At 40.4% G+C, this 12560-nt stretch overlaps 1 protein-coding gene across 2 annotated transcripts in view; it reads right to left on the minus strand.

The window, feature by feature from the left end:
- The window catches only part of LOC125972192 (alpha-2-macroglobulin-like protein 1), a 52701-nt gene that overhangs the window by 25841 nt on the left and 14300 nt on the right, over positions 1–12560 (minus strand). For both annotated transcript variants that reach the window (XM_049725654.2, XM_049725653.2), the window contains exons 5-11: positions 7899–7919; positions 7372–7540; positions 7202–7286; positions 6859–6976; positions 4860–4974; positions 4675–4784; positions 3707–3862 (exon numbers count right to left, since the gene is read on the minus strand). In XM_049725654.2, coding sequence (XP_049581611.1) covers positions 3707–3862; positions 4675–4784; positions 4860–4974; positions 6859–6976; positions 7202–7286; positions 7372–7540; positions 7899–7919 — 774 coding nt within the window. The remainder of the gene's footprint in view (positions 1–3706; positions 3863–4674; positions 4785–4859; positions 4975–6858; positions 6977–7201; positions 7287–7371; positions 7541–7898; positions 7920–12560) is intronic.

The raw sequence follows: 12560 nt of genomic DNA on the forward strand, positions 1-12560 counted from the left end.
AATTAAAGCAAAAACGCAATGTCTCTCAGAGACCATACCCTCTCAAAAAAGTGTTAAAATCAACTCTGTTTTTGCGTTGTATGGAAAATGAATAATGATTACTTGAAAACTGAATCTAAACTGCTTTATTGCTCAACCTTGTCTATAACCTTCGGAATGCATTGGAGAGCCCTGTTTCAGCTTTTTCAATACATTACCTTTTTCAGTCATGATGAATCTTTTCTGAAATGTGTGTTTGTCTTTGCCAGAAGCAATGAAGTCCTTTCATGGGCAAACTCTTTTAGGTCTGATTTTTCTGCAAAACAGTATTATGATTAACTTGACATGAACCTGTGGCGTTGTGAAATCAAAAATATGTTCACTATTCCTAGTGTCCAGAACAATGACTTGGACTACCTGATAAAGTTTTGTCTGATTACCTAGGCACATTCTTTGTAACTTTTGGCTATTTTTGCAAAACTATTCACACAAATAAGAAAAACTTTTACAAAGTTTCAAAAATGTCTTACGACGTGTTTCTTGCATAAGCAAATAAGTCTCATTTAACTCTTCAAACTTTCATAAAAATGGTTTGTTTTGTATCAAACAGTTAACACAAGACATGAAATTAGCCAGGACACAATGTGCCAATTACACACTGTTAGCAAGAATGGATAACAAATCTGTATTTTTTTTTTGTGCAAATAAGGAATTTACCTGTAGATGTATCCCTTGGAGTCGTACAATAGAAAAACATTTGTAGGTCAGTCTTTAGGTCAAGAAAGACACCAAAAATATCTTCCTGAGGTAGATGGTAGTGAATAAGTGAAAAAAACAGTGCTAGAAATATTTTCCTGCAAACCAATGAGTTAGCTAGAGTTATTGTGTTTTGTAAACAACCGTGTGGAATACTAGTTGGTTGCACAAAGCAAGGACCCAGACTTTATATAGTCCATCTCCATCAGGTATCTTGAAATTGATTTTCAAGTCAGTATTGCATATGAATACTTTCAGTCATGCAAAGGTTTAACTCTGAAACATCAGGACAGACAAATAAAAACTGTGAATGTAGCCACATCTGTTTTCTAGATTACACACGTTAATTGCTTGACTCATTGTTTTGCAAGTACAAAATGGATGTTGCTGTAGTGTAATCTGGGAAAGAGTCTAGTGTATGTTTAAGTGGTCTTGTCCAAAGCTGACTTGTTTTCATTTTTGCATATGATTTTACTTTTTTTAATTTTGAAATGTTTTATTGTGGAAATCTGTGTACATAGTACTCTGTGAATAAAAAAATAAAAATAAAAAAAGTGTTTGTTATATATACATAGATTGTTTGCATGGTAGTATTTTTTGTTTTATCAATACATCTGGTTTCATAACTGGTGCACAAGTGTACACACAATTGCTGGCGCCAACTACAGACCTTAGATATTTGAAGACATGCATGTTACATGAAAAAGCCCTATCCCCCATGACTTAGTTTGACCCGCTGAAAATCTGAATGCAAGAGTGCTGTGTAACACATCTCAAGCATGCGAAGTTGAAAAATGGTGTTTTGAGTCACGAAAATAAAGTTTACATTTACCTACTGTACCCTTTTTGACCATAATTGTTAATGAACACAGAACATCCCGGTGATAAAAACAAATACATTTAAAAATACACAAAGATATACGCGAAAATTAAAACCACGCCAAATGGGTATTTAGTGGTGGAAGGGTGTGAACTGTGGAATTGTGAAAAGGCAGAATTGTTACCACAAACGACTTCTGACATCATTGTCATGGCAACAACTGCTCAGGTGGAGGCCCACGCATGCTCCTTGGCCCAGTCAAGACTGAACAACAACCTACAATTTTGACTTGGGTCACATAATATAATTCAATTGTCCAATTTTTTCATGTGACAGCAACTGATTGCTACGTATATATTTAACAAGGAATTTAATTTGAAATCACAACTCATGGCAGATTGTGATATAATAATTTGTTTATGGTGTCACCGTGGACCACTGGTTTCCACGTCGCTTCACAGTTCAGAGGTTCAGGGTTTGAGACTTCCCGTGTGTAGTTTGCATGTTATCCCGGAACCTGTGTGTGTTTCCTTACTCTGGTTTTCTCCTACATTCCAAGGGCCAATTGACCACTGAGTATGAATGCTTGTCTAGAGTGACCTGCAACTGACTGCCAACCAGTTCAGGGTGTCATGAGGAAGATATTTGATGTCCTGTAAAATCCAAAATAAGACAATATTTTCAGAGGTTTAAGTGGGCATAAGGGGTCCCAAAACTACAGCCTGCGGGCCAGAAATTGTTCACCATTGGCGTTCATTGCCTTTGGCGCTTGTTGTCGTCGCCATCTGCACTTGCTATTTTGCCATCCCCATCTCGTGTGCGCCTGTACAGCTGCCATTTGGAGACCGAAGAGCCAATGGATGTCAAGCACTGATGGCACCTTTAGGGTTTTTTTCAAATTGGCCACGTGATCGAGACAAGTACACGTATAGTACGTTACATTTTATTCCACCCTACTGCAGTCTCTTTTTTTCCATGAAGAACGAGGATTATTTGGTTACCGATTCAGGGTGTCCTCCATCCCCTGCCCGATGACTGCTGGGATAGGCTCCAGCACGCCTGAGACCCCCATGGGGACAAACGGTATAGAATATGGATGGATAGATAATAATAATAATAATACAACCAACAATCTAACATCAATTAAAAAAAACAATGTCATTGTATGTGTGCATTTCTCTGGGGGAGGGACTTGTGTGCAATTCTGTTTTTGTATGTCTTAGTGTGATTTTGTTAAGTTGCCTTGTTTTTTTAGGCAAATCTTTAAATGTTGATTTGATTGTAGTTCAATTTTCTTCTTCATTTTATATATGTAAAGATGATGTTTGCAGTACACCAAATTCCAAAAAGATCAAGTTTGACCATTGTAGGTATTGGAGGTTCCCTCGTAGATAGGTAGATGTCACTCAAGCCTTGAAATCCCCTCTTGGAAAATTCCATCATAGAATAGAAAATCAATATTTGAAGTAATATTATGTTTAAGACATTAAAAGGCAACCCTTTGTTGGTATTGATTTAAGTATTTTGAAAATAACCAGAAATAGGAGGCCACTGTTAGCCAGTGTAGTATGAAAGTGCCCTCTTAGTCAGGTATGTGTGTGTGCATGTATATACGTGCACGCACGCACGCGCACGCATGCACATACTCACACACGCACGCACGTACGCACGCACGGACGCACACACAGAAAACCAGACTTTACCCAAAAATTTTGAATGGGCATTACAAAAATGCAGTGTAAATCTAGATTCATGATTGTGTCCAGGAGACCATGTGACATGCCGTAAAAATACTATGTCTGCGATATAGTTACAAATTGTATTTCAGTTGCATAGCTCCTTAATTAATCACGAATTAATTTCATGGTGCCTGGTATTTAAACCACATCAGAGCATATAGTACGCTCCAACGAAGATTTGCATATAAAAACACCAATAAGTACTAACTGCACCTAAAAATGTTATTTACAAAATATTCTAATGAATGAGGGGCTCTGCCTTACAATTGCAACCAAACCAACCAACCTAACCCTACGTATCTGTTTATCTAACTACTAATTTGGTGTTAAGCCTTGCATATTTTCTTAATTTTTTTTTTATTATTCAAGTGTGGTTCTACAGTGACCTAAAAACAACACATTAGTCACAAACCTTAAGATTCACATTGTTCCTCCAGTTGCTGGTGTCCAGTGAGAACGAGGCCATACCTTTTGTGTTTGTGATGAGTGTTAAGTTGACTGAGTCTGGGGCAAATAAGTACACAGGCTCATTGGCCACAGGTTTTTTGTCTGGACCAGTCATTTGGACCTGCAAACAAAATGCATGAGGATAAAATGTTGAGTCATTTAAGATTTTATGAATTTTACAGATGTACAAACATTAAACCTTAGGCAGTCAGTCAAACCATGGTGATTTAAATTGCATATAAAATGTCCACACCATGCCTGTTTATAATGTGATTTTAGAGGTGTGGTCAAGTATGCTTTGGCCTGAGTCATACTTTGGCATCTTGGGTGACTTACTGGATGCTGATTAGCAGGAGACCCTGATGAGCTACTAAAAAAGTGACGACAGTGCCATTGTCTTCGAACAATAATGTATGAGTGACAAGTAAACAGATTTTGCTAAATCACCTCAATAGACAAAACTCGAAATTTAAGGAAAAAAATCATCATTCAAATTCATTTAGGTCCCACTGAGCCGCTAACAAAGTTTTTTGAAGGCAGCAAATGTTACACAGCGTTTGTCTGGATTCATTCAAGGTTGCAAATGTTCGTAAAACGTTCAACATACATTCGCCAAATGTTTTAGTGATTTTTCTTGTTAGAAGGTTTTTTGAACGTGTACAATATACCCTTGCGACAAGAAAATGACAGCGAACGTCTTCCAGATTCTGGCAACCGTTTGTGCGACCTTGAACAAACCCTGCCGAGAGCGCAACCATTGGCTGCCTTCAAAAACGCTCGCAATTGTTCGCCCCTCAGTGGGCTTTACAGTGGTGTATTGATGAAATACACAGTCCAAACATCACTGGACATGACTGCACTTCAACTGCTTCCTTTGAATCATTGATTGGACATGGTTTTATGTGGACTTTTATAACACTTAAAAGAGACTACCTTTCCCTCAAATGGGATCCCAGGCTTGTACGCTTGAGATACGTCTTCAAAAGTGACTGTTCTGATACGGGCACTGAAAGTTGTCCGCCCTGTACCTATCAGGATCACTCCTAAGTAGGAAATATGATTAGAAGTTACAAACAGGCTTCAGGTTCTATGGGTAGTAAAACATTTCACCATCTTACCTGTGCCATGCTCCTCCATTTCAGCATCCACCACAAAACTATCTTCATATGTATTCTTGTCGAGTGCAAAATCTGCCATGCCCACCATTTCTGTAGCACAGCCACTGTCATCGGTCTGGAAGAGACAAGGTTCGACATTAAGCCTTCTCAGGTAGTGGCCCTGTCAGGGTACCAAGAGCCAAATTGCAATCACACTGCCAAAACCAGCACTGGTGTCTCCGGGAAAGTGAACTTGGAGGTACAAAGATTAGGCCTGATTCCAGCGATTCATGATACATCCATCCATCCATTTTCTGAACCGCTTAGTCCCCACGTGGGTCGCGGGCGTGCTGGAGCCTATCCCAGCCGTCATCGGGCAGTAGGCGGGGGACACCCTGAACCGGTTGCCAGCCAATCGCAGGGCACACAGAGACAAACAACCATTCGCACTCGCACTCACACCTAGGGACAATTTGGAGTGATCAATCGGCCTACCAAGCATGTTTTTGGGATGTGGGAGGAAACCGGAGAGCCCGGAGAAAACCCACGCGGGCTCGGGGAGAACATGCAAACTCCGCACAGGGAGGGCCGGAGGTGGAATCGAACCCGCACCCTCCTAACTGTGAGACGGACGTGCTATCCAGTGCACCACCGAGCCGCCGATTCATGATACAATACGTTTAAATTATTTCTGTCTTCGAGAAGGTATTACTTCTGTCTAGTTTATTGTCTGCAGGTTTAATTTAGGTGGCAGGGCATCTACCGTAATTTCCGGACTATAATCCGCTACTTTCTGCTCAAATTTTGAACCCTGCGGCTTGTCGTCCGGTGCAGGATATCTATGGATTTTTCATGATTTTTGTGATGACTTGATCACTTTTATACACTAAAAAGGCTGTGGACCGCTGTTGTGCGGCACCACTTTGCTGGGCGGAGGGATATGTGACACGGTCACTGGGGAGAAGAGTGGTGTGTTGATCGCATGTCCATCCACCAGGAAAATAGTGCCATATAATTCACACAAAGAAGAGACAGAACGAGATCAAGATGGACATTACTGAAGAAAGGAAGGTTTTATACACAAACCCTCATTATGGGGGACAAAAGAAATGCATATGATGCCGCTTTTAAGTTAAAGGCAGTCGATTTGGATCTTAACTAAGGTACTAGAGGCACTCATGCACTGTAAAGGTTTCTTCCGGTCACTAGGGGGCACTGGGCTATTGTTAATGACATCTTGTTGCATCACCCTTTTCCCGGTCACGTCCACTCTGGAGCCATACGTGTAGCTCGCTATTTTAATGTAACTTAGTGCTTTGTGCATGAATAAAATTAGCAAGAACAGACCCTCATCATGGAAAATGCTACAAGAAATGTATAAAAGCGACAACAAAAGAGAGACTGAGAAAGTGTGTGGCAAAGTATATCTCACGCTATTCCAATCCGACACTGAGGAGGAAGACTTTGATAGTTTCAGTGCTAGGTTTTTACTAGCGCTTTTTTTACTTTTACTGGTATGATTTTTTAACCAGCCCTGTTAGTGCTGTGTCACTTCCGTGTTGCTGCGGTATTACTGCCGTGTCACAGGCAGTGCTTGGAAAGAAACGTTAAGGTATGTTATTAAAACTTTAAAAAGGCTTTCTGTGTACCATCTTTCTTTGCAAATAACTCGCGTGCACACTTCCGCGTTGCTGCGATACTAAACTTTAAAAAGGCTTTCTTTGTACCATCTTTCGTTGTAAATAACTCGGTTGACCATGCGGCTTATTTATGAAAAAAACTAAATTTTCCGCGATTTTTTGCTGGTGCGATTCATAATCAGGTGCGGCCAATAGTCCGGAAATTACGGTAATTAATTTGTCGGGCCCTAAAACGTTGAACGTCAGATAGCCCTAGTCATGTGATGGCACATTGGGCCTCTGTTAATGTCAAAACCTGAAGAGCAATTCAAGGTTTACAACATGAAGCAATTCAAGGTTTACAACATGAAGAAACTGACATTAGTAATTGTACTACTCACTGTCAGTTTATATGTCTTGCAGATGTTTGTCTCTGCCAGGGAATGCCAGTAAAGGTGAACAGCATTCCTACAAAACACCGCTTTAACTGAGCCAAGAACTGGTTTTCCGTAAGTGTATCTGCGGGAAGAAGCAAAAGTAAATTTCATACAGGCGTTTTTATCTTTGTGATTTGTAACTCGCAGCAATGACAATTGCTATTTGCTGAAATGAAAAGAATTATTATACTTGAATTGCAGTAGTTTCTGACGAGTTACAAGATACTTTATGAAAAACATTATCTTTGTGTAGCTTTTTTCTTTTTACAAAAAGTGAGGATAAAAATAGTCAAATGAAAACACTTACTTTCCACATATCTTAAGGGTGACCTGCTCATCGAGGATTGAAATCACACTTGGGAGGTGAACAGTGACCTCAAATTTGGGTAAAACTAAATGAATAAAGAAAAACAAATGAAGATTAACAAAAAAGCATAGGTTAAGCTAGCACCGTATTTATATTATGTTAGAGCAGACCATATTGCTTAATGTCAAAGCTGTGGGAAATTTTCTCTCCTTTGTCGGTGGTGGCAGTAATTATGTAAGTTCCTTCTGCTGCCTCTGGAATCATGGCATGGGAAAGATCAAGGATTCCAGCGGTAACAAATGTATCCAACCACTGAGCAATTCGATTGGAATTAGGATCCTAAATGAAGAAGACAGAAGACAGAAGTGTGCTTATAGACCCTGAAGGAATAATGTACTTGCAAGTGATCCATCACCACACGACCTGAAGAGGGTGTCCCATGAGCAATAAGAATTCCTGCTTTAATGAAAGTCTCATTTAGACAGAAATCTTACATTGGCTTCCCATTGTATGTTGGTTAAAATGCCTATAGCATATGCAGCCATCATTTTCCTGAGATTCCAACGATGATCCAGTGAAGTCCCTCTTGAAGCAACACACTGACTATATCATGTTTCAAATGTTACAAAACTGTGACTCTAAGCCATTCAATCAAGTGAAGATAATTTGTCATTGTGACTCAAAATGGAATTCTTACCTGGAGCTCCACAACTTTGTACTGAAAAAGAACAAATAAGGCAAACTCATTAGGTGCTTGTAAACACAACATCACAACATAACAGTCATTTAAAAATCCCGTGCAAAGGTACGGTGGTGCGGTGACTTCAGAGTAATCCTATTCGACATAACGATTTGCAGGTCTTAAAGAAAGAAACAATGGAAAGCCAGAAATGGGCACATATAATTTGAGTAACAGGCAGCAAAATAATCTACCCCTTCTAGTGTTTCAGGGCAAAAAATGAGTTTATAATTTATATACAGTCCAGACTAAAATTATTCATAACCCATGAATAATTTCAGGCTTAAATGTAAACTAGTCTATTTGCAATAGCGAGAAGTCTACAGTCAAGACCAAAATTATTCATACCCCTGAGGTATGAATAAGTTCGAGCTTGACTGTATGTAAAATATAAAACTTTAGCTGTTGAAATTAAGTCCGTGTATGATATATGTATACTACCTTCTGCCAGAAATGTATGAAGAGCTATTCCACCAACTATTGTCTCCACTTTCCTGTAATCTAAACTCAGCAATAGTATTCGTTATGGAGCCGTTTTGGCAATGTTTTCTTAAAGCCAACGAACAGTTAAGATATGTGGATGTGAATTTTAGTTTACAAAAGGTCGCTGTTCCTATTCTGATGGGTGAGCTGGGGCTCTGTAAGGGGGGGGAAATGATGACAATTCCAAAGTCCCATGACAAACAAAGGTAGTGGAGGGTAGTATTTTCAGTTTGTATCATTGTATTGACATGGCCCAAATTAAAAAAAAAATTCACAGGACCATCTTTGTTTACTGTCATTTCCACATGTGGTTGAAGTTAAATAAGCATTTGATTTTTAAGTCTTTCTGAAGATGTTTTTGCATACCGTACTTTCTGGACTATAAGTCACTGTTGTTTTTCATGGTTTGGCCGGGGATGCAACTTATAATAAGGCCCTTCATCACTTTCACCCCTCACTATCCGCAGTAATACTATTCTCTCCACAGACACCTTCAAGTTCCTGGGAACCACAATCTCTCGGGACCTGAAATGGACCGGCCACATAGACTCTGTCCGGAAGAAGGCCCAGCAGAGGCTGTACTTCCTGAGACAGCTCAAGAAGTTCAACCTGCCACGGGAGCTGCTGAAGACCTTCTACACTGCCATCATCCAGTCTGTCCTCTGCACCTCCATCACTGTCTGGTTTGGATCGGCCTCCAAACAAGACAAGCACAGACTGCAACGGACAATAAGGACTGCAGAAAAGATAATTGGAATCAACCTCCCATCTATCCAAGACTTGTACCTGTCCAGGACCAGGAAACGTGCAAGTAACATCTCAACAGACCCTTCGCACCCAGGTTGCAGCCTGTTTGAACTACTCCCCTCCGGACGCCGTTATAGAGCTCTGTACACTAAAACCAGCAGACACAGAGACAGCTTCTTCCCCCAGGCTGTCGCTCTGATGAACTCACACCACTCTTAGAGTCTCAGAGTCATTACTGTGCAATAACATCCCGTTTGCCACACCTTTTTTGTCTACACTGTTTGTACTATGTGTCCTCTCTGCATCCATTGCAGCCTGGTCATCCTAGAAGAGGGACCCTCCCATCTGTGGTCTCTTCTCAAGGTTTCTCATTTCCCCTAGCTGGAGTTTTGAGTTTTTCCTTGCCCTCTTGGGAGTTTAAGATCAGGGGGTGTTTGAGAATATCTTTCGTTCTTCACATGTCCTGAGTGTTGTTGTTAGTCACCTAAATGTTGAACAGAGGCTGTGATTTACCGAAGTCAAATTCCTTGTTTGGCACGCTCAAACATGGCGAATAAAAAACTCTTGAATCTTGAATCTTGAATCTTGACTTATATGTGAAATTATTAACACATTAACATTGATCATTAACACATTACTTACTACTTACAACTTACTAGTATAGTTTATCTTACTGGTATAGTTTATCACGTCACATGTTATTTTCACTTTAAACTGTATGAGGGCGCTCTCAGCCTGTGGAATAATTGGAACTGCAACTGACGATGGGTCTGATGTAAGCCACGTAGTAGAGGACGCGCGGCATCTACTTCCAGAGTCAGCGGAGTTTTTTATAAGTGACGCAGATAGTTATGTTATAGTTACTTGATATATAGTTTGTATATAGTTATATAGGCCTGTGGAATAATTGGAACCGCAACTGACGATGAGTCCGCATGTACTTCCAGAGTCAGCAGCAGCGTTTTTTTTTAAGTGACACAGAGGACAAAAGTTCCAATGGATTTAATGATTTGGAGTTACACGGATGGTTCGATAAAATTGTTATTTATATTTTAGTTATTTGATATATAGTTTATATAGTTATATAAGCCTGTAGAATAATCTAAACCGCAACTGATCTCTTTAGCTGCTGTGCCGGAGCACACAAAACATCTAGCAATCCTTCCGAAGGACCTACATGTCACCACATTGATCTTAAGAGACACAAAAGGAAGACTTTACATGCTCTCCCAGTTACGACAAAAATATTGGATACGCTCTACCAACTCAATAGTGAGAAAGTTTCTGTCAAGGTATGTGCTCTGCAGAAAAGTCAAAGTTAAACCTTTAAAACAGCAGATGACGTATTTGCCAGAAGACAGACTTCTGCCTGAGAACCCTCCCTTCACTAACGTGGGTGTTGACTACCTTGGGCCATTTGAAATAAGACAACGCCGCAGTTCAGTTAAAAGCCACGGTGTGTTGTATACCTGTCTTACAACGAAAGCAGTGCACATAGAGATTGCACACACATTTCACACAGATTCCTGTCTGAATGCCATCAGACGTTTTGTGTGCAGAAGAGGACAGGTGTCAATGATGCGCTCAGATAATGGCATAAACCTAGTGGCCGTTGAGCATGAGCTCCGACCTCCGTCAAGGAGAGGCCGAATTTTCGCCATTTGGGTCCGGCCGCAGAACCAGCCCGGCTTGGACATCCACCGCTGAGACTTAGAAAATATTCCCAATTGGGGGGCGAACCAGGAGCACATGGATGGCACATGGATTTGTGTGAAGTAATAGAAATTATAGTGGAGCTTCGGTTTTCGACCACAATCCGTTCCAGAAGGCTGTTGGAGAAGTGAATCATTCGAATTCCGAATCATGTTTTTCCATTACAAATACTGGAAATAAAATTAATCCATTCCAAGCCAAAAAAACATTTTTTAAAGCATTTTTTTATTATTTTACACCATAATCGGCATAACTAAGTGAGTAGGTAATGTAAAAATAAATAATATTAATAATAAACTGAATTAATAGAGTAGGCTAGGCTGGGGAATGTATTGCTGTATCTGTAGCAACTCGCTTGCGTGTTTCATTCTAATAGTAAAATATATCGTTTTAAATTGTGAGGGAAAAAAAACATCAAAACATTTTTTTTATTTTTTAGCAATGAAAGACAACATTTCAAAGATCATGTGAAAGAAAACAGCAAAAACGTTTTCTTAATTTCAAAAAGGTAAGCACAGTTGCCCCTCTTGCAACATCACTTCCTTTAACAGCATCTTTGTTTTTTAGGATCGAGCTTATTGTTGATTTTGCCATGCAAAACACCCGCGCCGACTCTGACACGCACACCGGACTCATATTTTGCGATTAATTCTTTTTTAAATTCAACTGTTTTGCGCACTACTTTCCTCTTTTCGCCATGATCAGCTTTACTGCTCCCACTTGCTTCCTTTGGAGGCATGATTAGAGTTGATGCAATCCTCAGAGTAACGAGAATGTAATAACGAACGGAGTCAGTTAGCATGCGGGTCTTCTCGGCTCATCTCGCGAGGCTCGACAACCGAAATTTCGTCCGACATCTGAAGCAAAAAATTGCGAATTCTTTGTTCAAATACCGATTTGTTCGAGAACTGGGACGTTCAAAAACCGAGGCTCCACTGTACATGTAAAGGTCATTGCATAAAAGGTTTTTACTTTTAGTAGGTAGTATAGCATGGATATTCAAAAACAGCTTTTTGAAAACAAACACATTTATTAACAGCATTAAAAAAATATTTCACCATAAAACTACTATCAGTAATTCTCATTAAATACGAGTTATGAGTTTCACTTCCGCGCCTGTTGGTCAGACTTATGAAATTTAATACAATGTGCATATTGGCCATGATCGTATAGTGGTTAGTGGCCGCAGAAACTCCGGTTCAAATCCGGGTCATGGCATAATCAATTTATGTTGATGCTTTTGTCCCTTGCTCAGTATTGCTAACTCGCCATATTTTGGACAATGACAATTTTCCACACAAGTTTACGGTCGATAGCCGTAACTTGTAGGGCGAGTGGCGCAATGGATAAAGCATCGTGTGCGTGTGTGCCATCAGCACACAGGGCGTGTGATGTGTCAGTGCAGTAGTGTTGGAGTAGTAGTGCCTGTAGTTTGTGCATGCTGCATGCTGCCTCTGCTTGCCACTTTTCTGCTTTCAGCTACCGCCACCGACTAACCCTCTGTTTCCAGGGGTGAAAAGAGGAGCCAAGTGCATAAGCCTCCTCAGCCGCTACACAGCCTCTCCATTGCCAAGACTTGCACACGCCTCCTCGTGACCACACACGGTAACTGGCACCTTGCGGTCCCAGGCTAAGTTGTGCAGGATCTCGGAGCAGCAGTGGGCCCCAGAGATGTGG

Source organism: Syngnathus scovelli, chromosome 7, assembly GCF_024217435.2.
Source record: "Syngnathus scovelli strain Florida chromosome 7, RoL_Ssco_1.2, whole genome shotgun sequence".
Taxonomy (NCBI): domain Eukaryota; kingdom Metazoa; phylum Chordata; class Actinopteri; order Syngnathiformes; family Syngnathidae; genus Syngnathus; species Syngnathus scovelli.